At 42.1% G+C, this 22403-nt stretch overlaps 1 protein-coding gene across 1 annotated transcript in view; it reads right to left on the bottom strand.

The window, feature by feature from the left end:
- Positions 1-269: 269 nt before the first annotated feature.
- LOC149318041 (cilia- and flagella-associated protein 337-like) overlaps positions 270-22403 on the bottom strand; it is a 183011-nt gene continuing 160877 nt past the window's right edge. The window contains exons 19-20 of the mRNA XM_089508904.1: positions 11335-11504; positions 270-323 (exon numbers count right to left, since the gene is read on the bottom strand). Coding sequence (XP_089365030.1) covers positions 11359-11504 — 146 coding nt within the window. The 3' untranslated portion in view covers positions 270-323; positions 11335-11358. The remainder of the gene's footprint in view (positions 324-11334; positions 11505-22403) is intronic.

Raw genomic sequence — 22403 nt, 5'->3', positions numbered from 1 at the left:
GGGGAATTTAATTAGCTCAAATTTATGAGAGGCGTGTCCTAACAACGCACGCAGTGGATCGTGTCCCTATGTGTATACCAGAGGTCATCTAGTCCAACCCCAAGAAACAGACTCCAGTGTCAATGAGTTGCAATTAAAATATAAACATTTATTAAAGCCACACAACAAAGGGATCACACACGCACACACACATTCAATGCTAAAGCAAGGGAGGGGGAGAGTTTGGGAGTAAAGGAGAAAGGATAGAGGCACCATTGAAATATTTACCGTAGGAGTCTTCTCCAATGTGACGGATGTGAGTGATGGGGGATGGTGAAACACGGCTGCGAGAATGGGGAAAACAAGTGGTGACTGCGGGGGCTAGGAGCTGAGTTCCAGCGGGCAAAGCTAACTTAGAGGCCCGAGAGATAGTGAGCATTGGCTTAGCTCAAGTGATTTCAGCGGAGCCCAAGGCTCAGGGAACTCAAGCCTGGAGCAGCAGCTCAGCAAGCAAGGTTTTGAGTTTTGGAACTTCAGCTCAACAAGCCCAATGAGGGCAGAAATCTCAGTCCTATTTATACTGCGAAACATATCCTCAGGCTATGGCAGCCTGGCGAACAAAGGACTTGATGGCTATCTTTTGTCTAAGCTGAAACTTACACAATGTATATACAAAGGAGAGGTCTGACACCTTTCAGGGAAAGACAAATACCTGGATGGCAGAGCTGTTTAAGACAATCACTTGCTCATTAGGAGAGAGGCTGCTTCTTTGTCCTCTTCTCTTTGGGCTGCCTGTGAAACTTGTAGGGCAACTCCCAGAACTGGTTTCTTTAAGGTTTAAATCTACCTTATTCCTTGGCCATGCCTAGCAGGGCTGGCTGGCTACGTGGTCAGTTCGCTTTTAGGGTAATGGCGGCTTGCGATGGGGTCAGTCAGGGGTCATGATTTTTGATTGCTTGGCACCCAAAATTTATATAAAACCAAACTCGGTAACACATGCCATCTCTTAAATTTGGATTGTAAACCTGCAGACAAGAACTGTCTTACTACCATCTAAGCTACGCTTTTGCCTACAGGGATGGATGGATAGAAAGAGAGAGAAAGAGAGAGAGAGAGAGAGAACTACTGAGACATCCACCCATCGATGGCCAGCAAATGACAGCCACAGAAGACTCACCTCCTCTTCCACAAATAAATAAATTTCTACTTTCCTTTCATTTTAATTTCCAGCAACTTATCTCACACAAAACGAGTTAAAATGAAATTAGTATTTTAAAGTTTAAATGAAATTAGTAGTTTTGGAAGTTAGTTTTCAAAAGCGATTAGTTACAGGGGTTTTAGAGTTTTAAAAACCACTTATTTTTAATTACTTTTGAGAACTAGTGTAACTTTGAAAAATCTAACTGTAATGGGTACTAAGTACTTTGGAGATCCTCGGAATGATGCCTGTAGCTAATTACTTTTGAAAAGTAACTTTCCAAGTCTCTTAAAGACTTTTATGAATGCTACAAGCTGACAGCCTTTAGTAGAAAACATACTCTTCTCCTGTCCGTTTTGTCTTTGTTTCAACACTCACAACAGAACAGCAGCACAAAGCATATCAGATAACAAGAACCATGTGATGATATTGTTCCTCTGAGTTTTAGAAAAATCACCCTCATGTAAATATAAACCTAACAAAAAATTAGAGTCACACTGCAGAACAATCAGAGTCATTCCTTAATAAGTTACATTCACAATGCAATGTAGTTATACCATTGTTGTTGGGGAAAGGAACTACACACCAGTAACTCATTGTGCCTAGCTAGTTCCAAGCTCTGCATCTTTTTTGTCACAGCCTTCCTGTGCATCTATATTGTTACAGGCAAGCTTTCCATCTTCAATGTGAAGTTGAAAGCTTTCATGGCTGGCATCCATAGTTTTTTGAGGGATTTTCAGGCTATGTGGCCATCTTCTAGAAGGGTTTCTTTCTGACGTTTCACCAGCATCTGTGGCTGGCATCTTCACTCATTCCTAGACTCATTTTTTGCCAGTGCTCTACTCCAGGACTGTTCCACGCTAGGTCTGAGACCACTCTTGAGTGTTATTATTATTATTACTTCTATTTCTTCCACAGATACACTCAATTGATCAGGAGTTTTGCAGTGCCAATTTCCTGGACAGAAAGTGACCAGCAGAGCTTCATTCAAACTGGACCAGTGGTTAACTAACGTGAGGATCCACTATCTCCGAGATGGCAAATTCACTGACTGCCCTGAGAAATTTGGGGGGAGCAGGAAGAAATTTGGGTGGAGCAATTAAAATGCCATTAAATTTTCTGTCTGGCACCTAAACAATTCTTGACAGACATAACAAGAAACTTCCTGAGGAATTTGCCACTCTCACCACAATTCAAAAAGGATATTGAGAAACTGGAGCGTGTCCAGAGGAGGGTGACTAAAATGGTGAAAGGTCTGGAAACCATGTCCTATGAGGAACGACTCAGGGAGCTGGGGATGTTTAGCCTGGAGAAGAGAAGGTTAAGAGGTGATATGATAGCCCTGTTTAAATATTTGAAAGGATGTCATATTGAGGAGGGAGCAAGCTTGTTCTCTGCTGCTCCAGAGAACAGGACCCGGAACAATGGATGCAAGCTACAGGAAAAGAGATTCCACCTCAACATCAGGAAGAACTTCCTGACAGTAAGGGCTGTTCGACAGTGGAACAAACTCCCTTGGAGTGTAGTGGAGTCTCCTTCCTTGGAGGTCTTTAAGCAGAGGCTGGTTGGCCATCTGCTGGGGATGCTTTGATTTGGATTTCCTGCATGGCAGGGGGTTGGACTGGATGGCCCGTGCGGTCTCTTCCAACTCTATGATTCTATGATTCTTCCTACAAAGCACCATGTGAGTTTCCCAGTTGATAGAAAGTGACTTGAGTTTTCAAAAGGTTTTAAAATTATTATTATAAAATGGAGAATTTTTTCCCCTGCATTTATGGTCTCTGTGGTTCTCAGTGGGTTCAGGATCATTGTAGGCATGGCTTGATTAGACCATACCCCCCCCCCCCCCCCAATTCTCCAAAGTTGTCAGGGACAGTCCCAGATTAATCTTCTGCCATCTTTTTCTGCTGCTTTTAAAATATCCCAATTTCTTTCTGCTGTTGTTCTGTTGATTTTTATCTTTCATCTTTCAGTGGATCTGCATGAAAAGGTTTTAATTCTATGGTTTAACAATATTAAATAATAATTTTAATATGTTTATTTCTCTGTTAACTTTTGTATATAAGTTGCCTTGGATCCCTATCACCATCATCACCATCATCATCATCACCACCACCACCACCGCCGCCGTATTTTTTCATATGGTCAACATAGCTAGCCCATATTTGTACCATTCAGTCTAATCAGGAAGAGTGCACATAACTTTAACATCTCTGTTTTAAGACATACCGGGTAGTGTTTCACACAGATTGTACAAAGGGGGAGAGAGAAATCTGGCATTGAAATGACATTTTTTAAAAGGTAGCAGTTAATGCCTGACTAAACCTAAATATATTGTGATTACTTACATAAAGTAGCCCAGGAGTCTTGAAAATCACATAAAAGCCAAATGAGTGTATAGAATTAGTCTTTATGTTGTTGTGACTTGGAAAATAGACCAGATTCCCAGGGCCTTCTCATAGGTACATGAAAATTGCATCTGAGATTATGTTTGATATAATTTTCCTGTAATGCATTCATTTATTTTCAAAGGACCAAAGTGAGGACTTTATTTCATATCATTAATCAAGCTTAAGGTATTCAGGTGGTGAAACAAGTTCTTACAATCCTTGGGTTGAGTAATTTAAAAGAGCAATGAATTAGATATTAGTCTGTATCATACGTTAAGTAGTTTTCAAATGAGAAAAAGCTTGAAGGTGCAATCTCTTCAGCCTGGAAAGCCATCTGACATTTTATTCAGCAGGAAATCTGGATTTGCTACTGAGTGGACACTCAAACATAGCAGCCAACCACAGACGCACCAGCAGTTGTAAAAGATGCATGAGGCAGTTTTTCAAAAAATCTATTTCTTGCATTCACTTTACAAGCTTAGATGTACACTTGATCATTTTGGTAGTACATTACATCAGAGAAACATAGTACAGTGCTTAGACAATTCCCTTAGTTTCCTTGAAATGATAGGAACATAAGAAATTGCCTTACAGAGTCAGATACATCAGTCCATCTAGCTCAGTGCTGTTGACTCTGACCAGCAGTGGCTCTCCAGGGTTGCCAATAGAATTTTTTTTTTCTTAGCCCAGCCTAGACATCCCAAATATCTTCTGATGATTTCTCATTCAAGTATTAACTTAAACCTGAGCTTGCATATCTTCTGAAATCAGCTGCAATTGGGTGTTTTCAGGTTAGGATCCCCAGATTTCAGGGTGCAACCCCTCTTCTCTAGTCTTCAGGGAATGGTGGGGGACCTTCAGGGTCACATTACTGCCTTGGAAATTGTGTAGATATATATTTTTTGTTGTTAGTCTTAATGTGTGTGCTTTTTATTTGAAGCACATACTCGGTGCAGCTGTGTTGATGCTTAATGACATTACCAGGAGTTGTGAATCTATATAGTCCAAAGGTCAAGAAGTCAAGAAAGTCTATTCAGAGCCAAATAGAACAAACCAGATAAACGGATACATTGAAAGTTAGTCAGAAATATCTATTGTCAGAAAACACCAGCATCTAAGCCAAGGTACCAGAACTGGAAAGAATATGTTTGACAAGCAACTCTGATGTTGCTTCCAGCAGTCAACTATGTATCAGCTCACCTTATCTGAAGAGGATGATCATGAAGCAAAAACAACTGGGGCTGTTCAATGAAGCCATAATAAAACTCCAGCTCACAGTCCTAATCTAGCCCATAAGACTCTTTGTTCGTGAAGATGAAACTTGTTCCCAAGTTACATGTTCCTTAACAAACAATGAAAGAATAGAAAGCAGTGGTTGAAGTCAGCTGTATCATTAGCCAACATCTTGATAAGTCACTACTCGTGACTGGCATGTCCATAGCCAAGATCCTGTACACTGTCTGTGCAGTAGAGATCTATGCTAGTGTCTCTCCATGGGGCATCTGCTGCCATTGGTCAGAAACACCAGTTTGAAGACAGCGAAGCTCAAACGTGACACCAATCAGGTCTTACAGACTCAGCTCTGAAGTTTCCTTGAGAGAATTGATCTATCTGTGATGCATTCTTCCTCTTCTCTACTGCTTTCTATTTAACCTAGAATTATCATTTTCTCCAGTGAATCATACCATGTCATGATATGGCCAAAGTATGACAACCTCAGTTTAATCATCTTTGCTTCTAGTGAGAGTTCTGGCTTGATTTGCTCTAAGACCTATTCATTCATCCTTTTAGCAGTCCTTGAGATCCCTATAACTCTTCTTCAGGATCACATTTCAAGTGGGTTGGTTTTCTTCTTGCTAGTTTTCTTCACTGTCCAGTCTTTATACCCATGCATAGAAATTGGAAATGCTCTAGCTGTCTACCAGAAGAGTGACAATTCTTTTTATTCATCTGTAAAACTGCAGATAGTTTGGTGCCCAGGAATTTCCCATCATCATTAGCCATTGATTGGATATTGGGGGTGAGCCCTAGCATCATCTAATTGGTGTTGCAGGGTGATGGATCATTCCATAAAAAAATATTGGTTATCTCCTCCCTAGTGATCACAGAAATGCACAGACTGGTGCAGGAGTGTAATGGGGAGGAGGGCAAAAAAAGGATACTGTTCTTCAGATAAGAAATCTGCCTCCACTCCACAAAATCTTCCTTTAGTCCCCAAATTTCTAGCATTGCAGAGAGTGAGAGATTGGAAACAGTTCACACCTGGAACACTTATATTAGCATTCATTTGGTAACTTTGCCTGCTCCCTTTCATTGGTCACCTAAACCATATTTGTAAAGGCTCAACTGATGCTTTAAATTACTGCGATGTGGGGAACGTGCTGAGTCCAACAGCATCTCTTCTGGCAGGCCTACCCAATGGATTTTAAACTATGAATTTTAAATTAGAATATTAATTTATAATGGATTATTTTAATGTTTTCTATGTTTATGTGTTTAAACAGTGTTTAATAAGGGTATTTTTTAGTGATGATTTTATGTATTTTAACTTTTTAATGCCCTGTTTTCATAATATCCCTTTTGAAGATGATATAACATGATTTTTGCCTGACTGCTGCTGTTTTTGTATTAATTGGGCTAAATCCAATCATAATCCTTCCTAGAGGATGCCAACTGAAATGTTTTTGTTTGTTTGTTTGTTTTTGAATTATTGTAAGTTAGGGTAAATTTATGCATTTTGAGTATATCTTAATAACACACCCATCTATCATTATTTTAAAAAATATTTTCTTATTTGCTATTAAAACATAATGATCCTTTTTGTTCTTTTGTTTGTATACTCTGTTTGTATTAAAGAACTGTTAACATTCTGACACAGATAATGTGAGTTTTTCTTATGATCTCAATGTGTTCATTATTTCAGAGCTTTGTAGTTTTAGTTTTAATTCCCTCTTATTTTGTTTAATTTAGAGTGATGTGATCAATTAAGTGTGATCAAAATGGTGAAAATAACATGGGTCAATGTTTTTCTTTTGGTGACCACCATCTCTGATGGCATTTTCATGATTGAGCTTTAATGTTTACTTGCATTTCCCTTGATCTGCAATGCAAACATAAATTCTGCAGCTCAAGAGTATACTCCCCCTACATCTCTTTGTCTCATTTGAACACTATCTGTACATGCACACAAACTAAACAAGGGAAAACTTAAATGGTTCTTAATGGAGATCTCAAATATTCTCCTAGAAACTCTGGATGCTCATTAGATCAGAATAGCTCTACTGTGACACATCAACTTGATCTTCTGTGGGAGGTTGCACATTAGAGCTCTCAAGCAGGGATCCCATAGTGTTAGATCCCTACTTATGCAGGGATTACATTTGGTTTGGAAGCAACAGTGATGGCTTTTGAGATTTTCTCCCTGCATTCTGGAGAAAATCCTAGTGGAATACTTTGTCCAGATGTGGGCACCACAATTCACAAAAGATTGTTGATGAGCTGGAGTGTGGCCAGAGGAAGGCAACTAAAATGGGTAAAGTTCTGGAAACCATGTCCTATAAAAAGTGAGTTAGGCAGGTTACAAACCTCCTGTTTGGGGCAGGCTGCACCCGCCCCTTTCCCCGGTGTATCAGGGCCTCAGTGTCCAGAGCGGCAGCCGCTGAGGCCCCGATCCGCCACTTTTCAGGCTGCAGGGAAGCAGCAAAAGGCCCCTTCCCCGCAGCCTGAAAAGGGGTGTCCCTGGGGCTTCAAGCCCCAAGGACACCCCGCGGCGGCAGGGAGGAGGAGAAAGGGGCCGCTTGGCCCCTTTCTCCTTTGGTCCACTGGGCGCAGCCGTGTGAAGGCTGCGCCCAGTGGACCAAACCAGGAAGGAGCTCTGAAACGGAGCTCCTTCCTGCTCCACGCTAAGGGCGCACTAAGTGCCCTGGCGCAGAGCAAAGGCGTCACGTCCGCACCGCCCCGTATAGAGGTGGCACAGCCGTGACGTCCTCAAGGCGGTGGCCATGTGGAACGGTCGCTGCCATTTTGTGCGCGCAGAGCGCACACTAGGGTTAGGGGGTGCGGAAGCACCGCCCCTTTCTAACCCTAGTACGCTCTCCGCGTGTACTTTCTAGCCTGTCTGTAACGGGCCCAAGGGAGCTGGGTATGATTAGCCTGAAGAAGAGAAGATTAAGGTTAAGAGGTGATATGATGGCCATGTTTAAATATTGAAAGGATGTCATACTGAAGACAGAGCAAGTTTGTTTTCTGCAGCCCTAGAAAATAGGACCTGGGGCAGCAGACTCAAACTACAGGAAAAGAGATTCCACCTCAACATTAGGAAGAACTTCCTGTTCCTGACTAAATTACTCGTTGACAGTGGAATATGCTTCCTCAGACTGTGGTGGAGTCTCCTTTGAAGGTTTTTAAACAGAGGCTAGATGGCCATCTGTCAGGAGTGCTTTGATTGAGTGTTCCTCTATGGCAGGGGATTGGATGTCATGCCCCTTGAGGTCTCTTCCAGCTCTATAATTCCATGATTCTAGGATTCCATGAGCATGGCAATAATGAAGTACAAGTTTCCCCAAGTTATCAATCACAATGAAAGATCCCCGTTGTAGAGCAACAGGGAAGAAATGAATGTGTTAGAAGCATGGGAAGTTTCATTATACACACAGGTAATTGATCTATCTAGCTCTGTATTTTCTACAGCATAGTTGGAAAATCATGTGTATTTTCAGATGTTGAGCACAACTCCTATTAGCAAACACAAAGCAGCATAGCAAAGGATGCTGGGGGTGTTAATCAAACATCTGGTTCCCATATCTACAATGACAAGCAGCAGCTCCCGAGAGGTTCTCTCCCTGCCCTACCTGGAGATACTAAAAATTGCCTAGGACCTTTTGAATGCAAAGCAGATGTTCTGTCAATAAGCAACAGCCCTTCCACTTTCCTGGGATTTGTTCAATTTGCACAGAGCTACAGGAATACCAAGAAGGTCTGGCCAGGGCTTCATATGCATTGACTGAATTTGAAAATACACTCCAGAATCTTCTTTAGTTCCATAGCAAAGAATTCAATGGTGGTCTATATTCTGAGCAGGTGATGTGGGGGTAATATAGCCATTGTAGAATGAAGCCTCTTCCCACTTGGACCACAACCTGCCAGGGAAACATTCACATAGCAAAGTGTCAAGGTTTCATCACTTGTTGAACTTGTAGGTGAAAGAGTTGGCTGGAGATAGAGAGTTACATTTTTCATGTTCAGTTTTTTTATTCTTTTTGTGATCTATCTTCTGACATTTTTTGAGTTTTAAAATATGAGAAATTTCTGACACTACTGTGAATGATATCAAGGTAGGACTTTGGGATAAAAGCTTGGACCCTATTCAAGAGCCTAAATAGCAGAACCAAATGCAAAAGGACTGCACCAGGACTACATTTTGAAGCAGCACTTATTAGCATTCAAATAGGGATGGAAGGCTACAACCATTAAGTCCAGAATCTAAAATGATCTAACTTGCACCACTGGCTTTATTATATAGTTTAATTCCCCGTTGCTATGTTTTATGATCTATTTAGATGTATGGATTTATCTTTTATGTATCACTTCTCTTTCATTATAAGACACTTAGGTGATATTTTAGTGGTTTGTATATGAAACCAATTGAACAAATGCATACACACGTACATACATATAAGGGAAAAACATACCAATGTAGCCTGTGTGTTCACATAATTAAAGTAATGATCTTATTATGATCACACATTCGAACCTTTCTCTCTCTCGATATGCACTCTTCCTTGAAAATCAGCATTCAGGAACACCCAGTTGTTCCTCCTTCCTTGCTGTGTAAAGTGCTGAATGATAGGCCCTGTGACAATGAGGAAGCCATTCTTCCAATGTTTCACAGATCAGAACCAGGATTCCTGGCAAGTAACATCAGAGTGTGGTCTAGGGATGTAATTCTTCACTGTTTTTTTCTTTTTGAAGGTAGCAATGAGTAATGTCAGCATTTTTGCTTCTTGCTGAATGAGAGTCAATGGAAAACCATGCAGCTTTTGAAGGTTATTTGAAATTTGGAACTTAATCTGTGAGACAAATCCCACATGGTATTTTGTCATTTTCTAACAGCAAACAGCTGTTTCTGCATGGAAAAAAAGGGGGATTTTTCCTGTGTAAAATTCACACATGGTTGATTTGCATCGGTAATGGCATTTATTTATTTTTTGCATCTTTTCTACACTGAAATTAATATTTCTGCATAGAAATGTTGATTTCCAATTAATGCTGTAATTGGGTATTTATTCTATGTAAAATTTACACATAGTTAATTTGCATAGAAAACAGCATATTGTCTTCCACACAGAAAAGCCTGTTTCCTACACAGAAAATTCTGATTTTTGATTTTTTTTTTTTTTTTTTTTGCAAAACATTTGTGCAGAATACATCTCAAATTGAATCCAGGAATCTTCTTCTCACAGTTTCTCAATATTCAAAAAACATGTGTTCCCACATTTTCTGAACATTTTCTTAATCTTCTTTCCATCCCTACAGTGGTCAATATGTCAGAAACTGTTAATGGACACACAAATTAGAAGACATTGCATCAATTTGCTTTTTTCCTGAGTTTACAGGAAAGGACAAGATTCTGCCCCTCGTCTCCTCTCTCCCCTACTGAGTTACCTGAGCAGAAATGGTTTTTCCACTTTGAACTCTGCTTGCAGCAGATAAAGTAAGCTGAAGACAAAGAGGGAAAGTGGAAGGTGAAGAAAGAAAGTGGGACATTTCAAAAACAGATAAAAAATGGATTAATCTGGACTGCCTCTGTCAACTCGGAACAGCTGGAGGGTGTACCACAGCACTGTTTCAAGTGCCCAGATTAGATTAATATTGTTATTGCTGTTGTTTAAGGGTAGTTATGAATCAATCAGAAGAGGGCAAAATGCATGTAGCATCCAAAGCTCTTTTTAAGGCTTTCCCCAGACTGCCTTTTTTTCTGTATTCTACATTGGTTCTCCAGAAGCAGCAGATTACCTTTTTAGTGGCTGACAACCTGCCCTGTTCAATATCAGAAAAAATTCAGTGTTTCAAAACAACAATAGACTGTACAGACTCCAGAGAATTCCCAGGACAAATAACTGACCTGCAGACACTCTGAAGTTAGCTATCCTTGGAATATATGTTTGAGCAAAGACTCATGCCAGATACTAGAACTGTCTGTCTGTCTGTCTGTCTACACACACACACACACACACACACACACACACACACACTTGCTTTATGCCAGCTAAATCCTGGATCAATGTCTTCTGAGCCAGGTTCTGGAGGAGCAAAAGGGTAGCTGGATGAAATAGAGCCTTCTCAATAGCGGGAAGAAAAATCTCTATAGGGAGTAAATCTACATACACCCTACATCTACCTCCTACTTTGCAACCATTGCTGCTTGCCTTCTCTTTGTTCTGGTGCCCTTTTAAATATCTGCATCTTATTATTTCTCTTTATGCAAGCCCCATTGAGAGGAAATATTGCTCTATATGCAGCTTCTACTCATTTCAAAGGGACATGCCAGAGAACTTGCGAGTCAGTTGTGTCCTTTTGCAGTCTTTTATCTAAACCTCCCCAATGTCCTTTATCTTTGCCTCACAGGATTAAGCTTCTTGACCCCTTTATCATTTTGACAGTTCTCTTCCCAATCCTTTCCTTGCCCCCTGCCAGATTTTCAGTGATCTCTGGACCAAACTCTGCCTCATTATATCACAACCACCAGGTAGTATTCTTCATACCCACCTTGCTTTTGAAGCCAGGCCTGCTTCATTTTCTTTTCAACTTCACTTGCTTTCCCTCATTTGTTACCACAACTTTGTTACACATTTCTTCACAGAGCTGCCTTGATTTTTTTTCCCGGTCCAGAATTTCTTTGGGGAATAGGTTCTTTTCATCAAAAGCAGCTTTCAGAGCTACAGCATTTTAAAAAAAAAGTGGGGGGGGGGAGACAAGAGAACATCATCAAATTCTCATTATGACAGGGCACATCTGTAAAATAAAAAAAGACTTATGATGAATATGAAACTGAGGCCTGTTACAGACTGCCAAAATAAAGCTGCTTCGGGTCTCTTTGGAGGTATGCTGTTTAAATGATGCATGCATCCTAAGAATCCAGAAGCTGCACCTAAGCTGCACTCCAGCACTTAGGAATGGAGTGTGGCTTTGGCGCGACCTCCGGACTCTTAGGACCCATGCTTCATTTAAATAGCATACCTCCAAAGAGACCCGAAGCAGTTTTATTTTGGCAGTCTGTAACAGGCCTTAGTGAGATAAAGAAAGCAATCTAGAAACAAAAGCCATTTACTGGTAAATCATCCATCTCGCCTATACTTGCTAACATATTGCTCTACTCTACTGAACAGCCTGTTCAGCTTGAAAAAGATTATGGATTGATCCTCAACATCAACAATTGTCAATGGTTAGAAAGATCTTCAGCTCAAATGGTGCCCACAAGTTAGTAGTGACTTCCATGTCAGTAGGGCAGAGAATGTGCTCTGGGCTATAAATACAGTAGGCTCTTGGTATCTGCTGGGGTTTGGTTCCAGAACCCCTTGTAAATACCAAAATCAATGGATGCTCAAGTTTCATTAAATATGATGGCCCAGTAAAATGGTGTCCCTTATATAAAATGACAAAATCAAGTTTGCTTTTTGGAATTTATATATCTTTGGAATATTTTCAAGCCATAGGTGCTTGAATCCATGAATAAAGAATCTGTGGATACAGAGGGCCAACTGTAATCTATCCAAGATGCTGTACCAGTGTGTGTGTGTGTGTATGTGTGTGTGTGTGTGTGTGTGTGTGTGTGTAGGATGGTAGGGTTCACCACTTTGGGTAGTTCCTTCAAACTAAAACCCAGAGCAGATTTACCACAACTTCCCACTAACAAGGAAGCCACTAGCCATCACTGAGAACACCCTTTCAGTTTCACTGTTATAAAGGAATGGTTGTTCGCCACCTTACTTGAAAGCACTGTTGCAGCCCCAGGGCTATCAAGTGTGGGACCCCAGTGTAAATTTTGGGCCCTCTCCCAGTTAGGGTTGGCATGTTTTTTGAATGCCAATTGAGACAGTCATCTCTGCTGCCAGACCAGCTAAAGATTGGCTGGCCCCTGTGAGGCAGGCCTATATAAAGCCTGCCTCAAGAGGAGATGATCTCATGAGACTTCCAGGTTCACACAAGATTAGAGCTTCAGACTCTCAAAGAGATATGAGATGGCTTTAAATAGGTGCACCTCATAGCCTATCCACCCCAATTTCCTGGCCCTAGATAAACAGGATGAGCAGGTGCCAGCTACACTTACTACCAATGCAACATTTCATAGACAATTAGAAGCCATTTTGCTGCATACCAAATGCTAAGGGATCAGTCCTTTGTGAGCATGGCTGGCATATGATGTTCCTACTATCACTAAATTTTTTAAAAAAATTACCTATGTTACATAGGTAACATAGGGCTGCATCAGCACTACAGAAATAATGTAGTTTGATGGCACTATGTTTTGGCTCAGTGCTATGGGATCCTGAGATTTGTAGTTTGTTGTGGCACCAGAGCTCTCTGAAAGGGAAAGTTAAATATCTCACAAAACTACAGATCCCAGAATTCCATAGCATTGACTGATGGCAGTTAAAGTGATGTCAAAATGCATTATTTCTGCAGTGTGGAAGCAGCCATAGTCAGGTCCTGAGCGCCTTACAGACTGCCCCAGTAATTTGTACTGGCCTCCTTCTTATCCATATCCTCATCCTTACTCCTTCTTCCTTTTTTCGTCCTCTCTATCCCCATACCTGGAGTTGAATGCAAACTGATTTTGCACTTTTGAATCAGTTTGCAGGAACTGAGGACAAAGGGTGGGAGGAGGAGAGAGAAAACCAGGATATCACATTGCAACAAATGGCTATAGATCATGCAGATCTATTATATTTTCAGATATTGATTTTGCTTTAATTGGGAAATATTCTCTATTGCCTTAAGGAAATTTTGGAAAGGGGTGGAAATATTTAAATGAATAAGGCCAGGGAATTTAATTAGGAAATTCTCTTAATAGCCTTGAGGAATTTTTGGAACAGATCAAACATATTTAAATGAATAAATCTAACATGTAGAGATGGGAGAAAGCTTATCCTTCCCGAAAGATATTTGGCCTTCTCTCCCTTTTCATCACCCTTTCCCCCCCCCCTCCCCACAAATTTTAAACATATTTTCCATCTCCATCCCCATACTCACTTTAATTTTCATCCTCATGATCACAACAACTTCTGAAAAAACGCCCTTAAAGGATGCATTGTATACATGTGTACACCCCCTTCCAATGCCCATGGGACAATGAAGCAGGGCTGCTGACCACAACAGGAATGAGGCTGCAGGTTGGACATAAAGCTCTGTGCCCACTCTCTCTCTCTAGATAGATGGATAGATAGGCATCTTTGTGGGGTTTACTACTCAACTCACTGCCTTTCCACCAGGAGTGAGACTGCCTAAACCTCTGCTGCCACCAAATATGAAGAAATCCAAAAATCTCACTGTTACTACCAAGAATGAGGGGGGTTTTCCTTTGTCCCTGCCTCTGCCACCAATGTAAGGACCTCCTCCTGTCCTGGTAATGTGTCAACCAACTGCTGGGATCTCCTTGCTGTCCTCAAGGTACTTGTGTGAAATATTATAAAATTTATATCCCCATCACCCTTTAATCACTGCTGCTGCCACAGATGCTAACTGAATGGCTCAATGGCTTTACCTGCTATAGCTTAATGTTATGGAATCTTGGGGTTTGCAGAGCGTTTTTTAAGACATGTAGTCTTCTCTGTCAGAGACCCCTGGTGCCACAAAAAACTACAAATCCTAGGATTCAATAGCATTAAATCAATGTCAAACTGCACTACTTCTGCAGTGCAGATGCAACCATAGTCTCCAATTTTCATATGAGAAAGTAATTACACTTGCACAATCTCATTATTTATATCTATGGGAGCTAGCACAGACATTTCCTAGCATTAGGAGGAAATGGTGGCGCAGTGGTTAAATGCCTATACTGCAGCCATTCACTCGAAACCACAAGGTTGCGAGTTCAAGACCAGCAAAAGGGCCCAAGCTCGACTCAGGCTTGCATCCTTCTGAGGTCGCTAAAATGAGTACCCAGACTGTTAGGGGCAAATTAGCTTACTTGCTGTTCACCGCTATGATCTTTGGAATAGCAGTATATAAATAAAACAAATTATTATTAATTAATTATTATAGACTATAATGGTCCTAATGGTCAAACACTGTCACTGTCATTTTCTCCTGCTAGATCTCAGAGATGAAGAAATTTGTGAATGTTGGCAGTTTCATATTCAAATGAAGTTCTCACGCATCTGCCTGGGCTAGTAACTTATGCACCCATTTCCAACCTAGAGGACACCATGTCCTCTAATCATTAAAGATGAAAAGCCTGTCAGGAAAAAAGATGCGGCAACTCTAGCATAGCAGTAGCATCGTTGAATACAGAAGGATTCAAGTGTGTGTGTGTGTGTGCACGCACGCACGCCTCCCTTCAGGTTACCTATCAACTTATGACAACCTCATAAATTTAATAGGTTTTTCTTTGTTGTTGTTATCCACCCTCAAGTCAATTTTGACCCATGGCGACCCTGTAGTTGAGACATCTCCAAGACTCCCCGTGCTCCACTGCTCTGCTCAGGTCCTGCAAATTCATACCCATGACCTTCTTAATCCATCTAGCAGGTGGGGTTTCTCTCTTTCTGCTTCTCTCTCTCTTACCTAGCATTATTGTTTTTCCAGTGAGTCATGCCTCCTCATGATGTGACTAAAGTACGACAGCATCAGTTGTGTCATCTTGGCTTCCAGAGAGATTTCTGGTTTGATCTGCTCTAGGACCCATTTCTTTGACTTCTTGGCTGTCCATGATAACCTCAGCACTCTTCTCCAGCACCACATCTCAAATGAAATAATTCTTTTCCTACCCTGCCTATGTCTCATTTGGAATATCTCATCATAAGGTTTTCTAGGTGAGGGGGTTATGTAAGGAGGGTAACCATTACCTCCTGGTGCACAGTGTTAAACATGTGTTAGCCATGATGTCACTATTGTTCTCTCAACATCAGTGTCACCCACCACTACTGCCGCTGCCCAATAGCTGTTTGCCTTTCTGTGTAATCCCTCCCCCTTGTTGTCTGGTTGTTTCTCCACCCCTTTCTTCCCTTCAGCTGTTACCCTTCCACTCTCATGTCTTCCCTCCTTTAGTTCTTCGGCTTTCTCCTGATCTCCCATGAAGTTCGTCTGGCCCTCATGGCCCAGATCTGGTGCTTCCTCCTCTCCCTCACCTCATTGTTCCCAGGAGTCCTCCAGACTCTGTCTCTGCCTCTTTGACCTTGGTCAAAGGAGGTTTTTTTAGACAAGGAATACTCAGAGGTGGTTTTGCCAGTTACTTCCTCTGAAATATTGGCCCTCTCCAGACGGGCCATTTTGTACGTACTCTGTTGCCTGGGGGCATCTCTTTTAGATGCCCGCAAACCTAGTATGTACAGAGTACATACAAAATGGCGAAGCCCTGTTCACACGGGCACCGCCATTTTGACGTAATGGACGCCTAGCGTCCGCATGTCACAGCACCCAGGTGACATCGCGAGTGCGTGACTGGTGTGCCGCAAAAAGAAGCAGCTTTTTGCTGCTGCTTTTTCTTGCCGCTGCCAAGCCTCACGGTATATCTGGTGTGGCTTGCCGGCAGCACAAATGGCACTGCCACCAGATCATCCTTTAAGGACAGTCTGTAGTGTGCCATTTATTGCAGAACCTGGTATTTGTTGGTGGTTTGCCATCTAAGTACTAAGAGGGCTGTGCCTACTTAGCTTCCAAGACCACATGGGATCTGGTACCTTTAGGTTATGATGTTTAAGAGTTGAGCATACTGAGCCCTAAGTGTTTTTCTCCTACATTAAAAAAAAGATATTTCTATTCTGAAAATTAAGAAATTTTGGCAAATTCATAACACCCCCCCAAAAAAAAAAATTCTCACCTATCCGTTGGTATTGTTGTTATTTGCCTTCAGGTCACTTCTCATTTATGGTTACTGAGGTGAACAAGTCATGTCATTTTCTTGGCAATATTTGATCAGAGGGGGGTTGCCATTGTTTCCTTTGAGGCTGAGAGTGTGTGACTTGTCCAAGGTCACCCAGTGTGTTTACAGGGCTGAGCAGGATTTCAAACCCTGTTATCCTAGAGTCCTAGTTCAGCAAGCAAACTACTGCACAACACTGGCTTTCATTCATCCATCCATCCGTATAGTGCTGTAAAAGTGATGTGAATTCAACCATGCATAAAGTGTGAGTGTAACATTTATCATCACTGGAAGAGGAAATAAAACTTCAACATAGAAATTTGATTCTTTCCCACTTAAATGTTGAGTTTGCCACAACTTTTTATTTTAATTTTAAGCAGAGATAGCTAAAATATACAGTGATGTGAAATCTAAACCAAGGTCTTTCAAGTATGGTGATTTTCTCATTTTTATTACTATACAGGGTCTGTCTCCTTCTTAACAAAACCAGATCAATCTAAAGTTTTTAACAGTTCCAAACTCTCCAACCAGAAAAGTTAACATTAAAGCTTACCTAGTTTTTGTCTCTTGTCCAATGCCCAAAACAGAAGTTTTGAGAGGATTAATGAGAAAATTCTGAAGCACTTCATATAAATTTAATAATAGCATTTTATATCTAAATCTCCTGGGGAAAGGGGAGAGATCTAACACTCTAGCAAGATTAATGATGGTGAGGAAAATCAGCATTTTGCCAACTGAGATCATACACCTGGCTAGTCAAGAAAGCTCATTGGGAATTGATCCAGCCCCCCAAAGGTTTATATTTTAATTTTTTTAATTGCTTTTTGGAGCTGTGGGGGGGCTGTCATCGGGCTATGCTGAATCATCAGCATAGGCTCCCATTTAATTCTCTTTTTGTTTCTCAGGGGAGTTGCTGTCTATTTCTCAGTTACTTCTTGTTATCTAGCTTGAAGTGAGTTTTTTTTTCCTGCATCAAGTCAGAACTGCTGATGCTGAGGTATGAAAATAGCTTTTCTGCTACACCAGCTCTGCTCACAATGATGGTTTATGAATGATCTCAGAAGGTGTTTGGCAAAGATGCTGCAGTCATAAAGGCAATTCATTCTGAGTTTGCTATTTGGGGTAAGTTGCTCAGTCCTGCCCAAAAGCTCAATCAAAGTTGATATTTCAAAATTATTGTTACCCACATTCTCTAAGAAGTAAAAATGTTTCATGCACCCAGAACCTACCCAAATTTTGTTCCATGGGGAAGAAGGTTGCTTAACATTTGATGTTCTGTAATACTTGAATTCACTTATAGCTATACAGCAGCACTTTGGACCCCTAAGTGAGTCCCTTGGGATCCTAGAAGTCTCTCCAAGGCCCCAAACCTCCACCAAAAGTTTCTGGTTGATTTTTGGGCAATAGTTTATCCTGAATCTGGCCAAAAAGGTCCAAAGGTCTGTATGCACAGTGTTCCCCTGGCCTGGCATTGCTCTGTCCGGATGACACAGCCCATTAGCCACAGATCAGCATCAGCCAGTTCAGATAGTCCTGGACCAGTCTCAGCCCAAAGGTGCCTTAATCTGGTCCAAAAAAAACTGCCTGTTTGTCCTGGAGTTTCCAGGATGCTCTGTTATGACAGAATCATAGAATAATAGAGCTGGACGAGACTGAAAGAGCCATCCAATCCAACCCCCTGCCATGCACGAAATCTCAATCAAAGCATACCCAACAGATGGCCATCCAGCCTCTGTTTAAAGACCTCCAAGGAGAGAGACTCCACTACTCTCTGAGGGAATGTGTTCCACTGTCAAACAGCCCTTACTGTCAGGAAGTTCCTTCTAATGTTGGGGTAGAATTTCTTTTCCGGTAGCTTGCATCCATTGCTCTTTGTCCTAGTCTCTGGAGCAGCAGAAAACAAGTTAGCTTCCTCCTCAATATGACATCCCTTCAAGTATTTAAATAGGGCTATCATATCACATCTTGACCTTTTCTTCTCCAGGCTAAACATCCCCAGCTCCCTAAGGCATTCCTCATAGGGCATGGTTTCCAGACCATTCACCATTTTAGTCACCCTCCTTTTAGTCACCAACCTCCAGTTTCTCAACATCTTTTTTAAGTTGTGGTGCCCAGAACTGGACACAATATTCCAGGTGGGGCCTGACCAGAGCAGAATAGAGTGACACTATTACTTCCCTTGATATAGACAGCCAGCAGACCAGACAGCCCTATGTGCCCCTTACCTGCTACCACTAGCACAGGGTATTAGCCAAGGGGGGGACCGAGGGGTCCGGACCCCCCTTCTGTTAGATACAATGAATGGTGTGTGCTGCTGTGCCGCCGTGCCCAAGCCCCATTATAATGATGGCACTTAGTCTGGACCCCCCCTTCCCAAAATCCTGTCTACATCCCTGACTCTCACATGTATCCCTAAGGCCCCTGCCATGACATCTGACATTGGTAAGTTGTAGCCAAGTGCCCTTTTTCCACCCATATAGGCTGTGGCAAAAGTCTTCAAGATGGATGCAATGGCAGCAACAGATAAGGGATGTGCAGTGGCAGCAGGATCATGGTGCAGCAGCGGGTGGGCATGTAAACTCCAGTCCATCGCCATGCTGGCTTGGGGACTGACTGTTTAGAACCAAGCGCAGGATACCACGGGCTTGGACAGGTCCCCAAACCACCTAAAAATGCAATGGTTTGGTTCCCCCAACCCTCCTATAAACACACAGAAGAGATTAAAACTGGCTGTAAAGGAACCAAAATGGCATCTCAAAGTGACATTGCATAACTTTAGGTGTGCCAAAATGTTACGGTACATATGCCAGGCAGATGCAGGGAGGGAAAATGGCCCTTACTCCCTGCCACAGTTGGTCACCCTTGCTATTCCGATAGATGCACAATTTAAATCCAGTGTTTACACAAATCTCCAGAAGGAGGTAGCTAGACCCTTCAAATGGTGGCAGATGAGCAGAAACCATCTCAACTCTTTGTCCATCCCTTGTCTGATTTGGATTAACAAGCAAAGAGGGAGGACTCTAGATCTGCTCCCTTCCATAGTCGCTTTTCCTCATGTGGATAGTGACAGGTCTGAAGATAAGAAGTTTCTGTCCAGGTGGAAGCTGTCTACATAATCTAAGAAAATGGAAGAACTGTGGTTCTTGCTTGTATGGACCCCCTCCATGTGTCCAGGAAACTGCTCTTCTTCATACTTGTCCAGTGAAGACAGTGAGGTTTGGCAAAGTCAGGACTAAACATTCCCCTCTGTGTATGTTGATCCACAACAGGAAAACAATGCTAAACAGGGCTTCTCTATGTTAAACTATAGTTCCTTGTTGTTTTCATACCAAGACAACTAGACTGCAACAATAGATGCATGTGGGTTAAGCAGGATAGTGTGATGGTGAAAGAATGTCTCTCTTTCAGATGTTTCCTACCGGGTTGGGAGCGGCAGCCCGACGGATGTGTTTTCAGGAGTCTCTGAAAACAGCCTCCACAGAGGCATCTTCTCCTCCGTTTTTTCCAACACGGAGAGAGAAAAACTTTAGGCATGGCATTGCCTAAATGAAGAAGCTCTGCTAGTGCCAGCGTTGCCTGCTCCAACCTCTTCCTAATGGGAGGGACTGGAAGTGGGCAAAGGACAAAGAGCATCGCTGTCTCTGTGGGAAGCCTTAAGGCACAAGAGTTGCCCCCAATTTTTAACTAAAGAAGAAGTGGAAGAACTCAAGAACATAGATATAAAAGCCTCCAGTGACTGAAGAGACAAGATATCTTCAGTTAAGACTTCACAACGAGGAGAGATAGAGCCAAAGAAATGGCATGGGCGTGAGTAACCTACTTTAAAAGAGACGGAATATCCACCTCCGTTAACTTCATTTTGCCAATTTGACATTTAATTAGGAGGTTGGGATAAGAGGAATGGACTGTTTGTCTAAATTTAAACAAATAAAATTTAGTGAATAAGAATAAGAGCTCTCAAAGACTGGGGGAAAAAAAAACAAACAAACCAAAGCTTGCTTGAAGGGAGTAGCACAGCTGCGAGAGATTTTCATCCAAACAGCTGAGAGCAATCAACTGTATTGAAGGGGAGCAGAGATTGAAAGTATGGGCTAAGGCTGAGAAAGAGACTCAAGGAAGCAGGAGGACGGCTAGGAGAAACTTGGAGGACTTGCACCTTTAGAGCTTTCTTCTTTCTTTGAGAGCCTGGAGGACAACTAGGAGAAACTCGGAGGACTTGCACCTTTGGGTGGGGTCTATTTGACTCTGCCTACTGCAAGAGGAATTGGTGAATCCCTTTCCCAAAGGAAAAAAGAACTGGGACGCTTACTTTGACAAGAATTAAGTCATCCAGATATATATATAAAGCTACCTTTCTTTTTTCCTTTCTTCTTTCTTTGAGAGCTTGGAGGACGGCTAGGAGAAGATTGGAGGACTTGCATTTTTGGGTGGGGTCTATTTGACTCTACCTACTGCAAGAGGAATTGGTGAATCCCTTTCCCAAAGGAAAAAGAACTGGGACGCTTACTCTGACAAGAACTGAGCCATCCAGATATATATATAAAGCTACCTTTTTCTTTTCTTCTTTCTTTGAGAGCTTGGAGGACTGTTGGGAGAAACTTGGAGGATTTGCACTTTCAGCTGGGGCTTATTTCATCTTACCTATTGTCGGAGGGCAGCTAGGAGAAGCTTGGAGGACTTGCATCTTTAGAGCTTGGAGGACGGCTGGGAGAGGCTTGGAGGACTTGCATCCTCAGAACTTGGAGGACAGCTAGGAGAAGCTTGGAGGACTTGCACCTCTAGGTGGGGTCAATTTGACTCTACCTACTGCAAGAGGAATTGGTGAATCCCTTTCCCAAAGGAAAAAGAACTGGGACGCTTACTCTGACAAGAACTGAGCCATCCAGATATATATATAAAGCTACCTTTTTCTTTTCTTCTTTCTTTGAGAGCTTGGAGGACTGTTGGGAAAAACTTGGAGGATTTGCACTTTCAGCTGGGGCTTATTTCATCTTACCTATTGTCGGAGGGCAGCTAGGAGAAGCTTGGAGGACTTGCATCTTTAGAGCTTGGAGGACGGCTGGGAGAGGCTTGGAGGACTTGCATCCTTAGAACTTGGAGGACAGCTAGGAGAAGCTTGGAGGACTTGCACCTCTAGGTGGGGTCAATTTGACTCTACCTACTGCAAGAGGAATTGGTGAATTCCTTTCCCAAAGGAAAAAGAACTGGGACGCTTACTCTGACAAGAACTGAGCCATCCAGATATATATATAAAGCTACCTTTTTCTTTTCTTCTTTCTTTGAGAGCTTGGAGGACTGTTGGGAAAAACTTGGAGGATTTGCACTTTCAGCTGGGGCTTATTTCATCTTACCTATTGTCGGAGGGCAGCTAGGAGAAGCTTGGAGGACTTGCATCTTTAGAGCTTGGAGGACGGCTGGGAGAGGCTTGGAGGACTTGCATCCTTAGAACTTGGAAGACAGCTAGGAGAAGCTTGGAGGACTTGCACCTTTAGGTGGGGTCAATTTGACTCTACCTACTGCAAGAGGAATTGGTGAATTCCTTTCCCAAAGGAAAAAGAACTGAGACGCTTACTTTGACAAGAATTAAGTCATCCTGATATATATATAAAGCTACCTTTTTTCCTTTCTTTGAGAGCTTGGAGGACGGCTAGGAGAAGCTTGGAGGACTTGCACCTTCAGCTGGGGCTTATTTCACTTTACGTATTGTCGGAGGACGGCTAGGAGAAGCTTGGAGGACTTGCATCTTTAGAGCTTG

This window comes from Sceloporus occidentalis, unplaced genomic scaffold (genome assembly GCF_023333645.1).
Source record: "Sceloporus occidentalis isolate IW3139 unplaced genomic scaffold, rSceOcc1.0.p SCAF_2, whole genome shotgun sequence".
In the NCBI taxonomy this organism is placed as follows: domain Eukaryota; kingdom Metazoa; phylum Chordata; class Lepidosauria; order Squamata; family Phrynosomatidae; genus Sceloporus; species Sceloporus occidentalis.
This window is presented reverse-complemented; position numbering and strand designations above follow the sequence as displayed.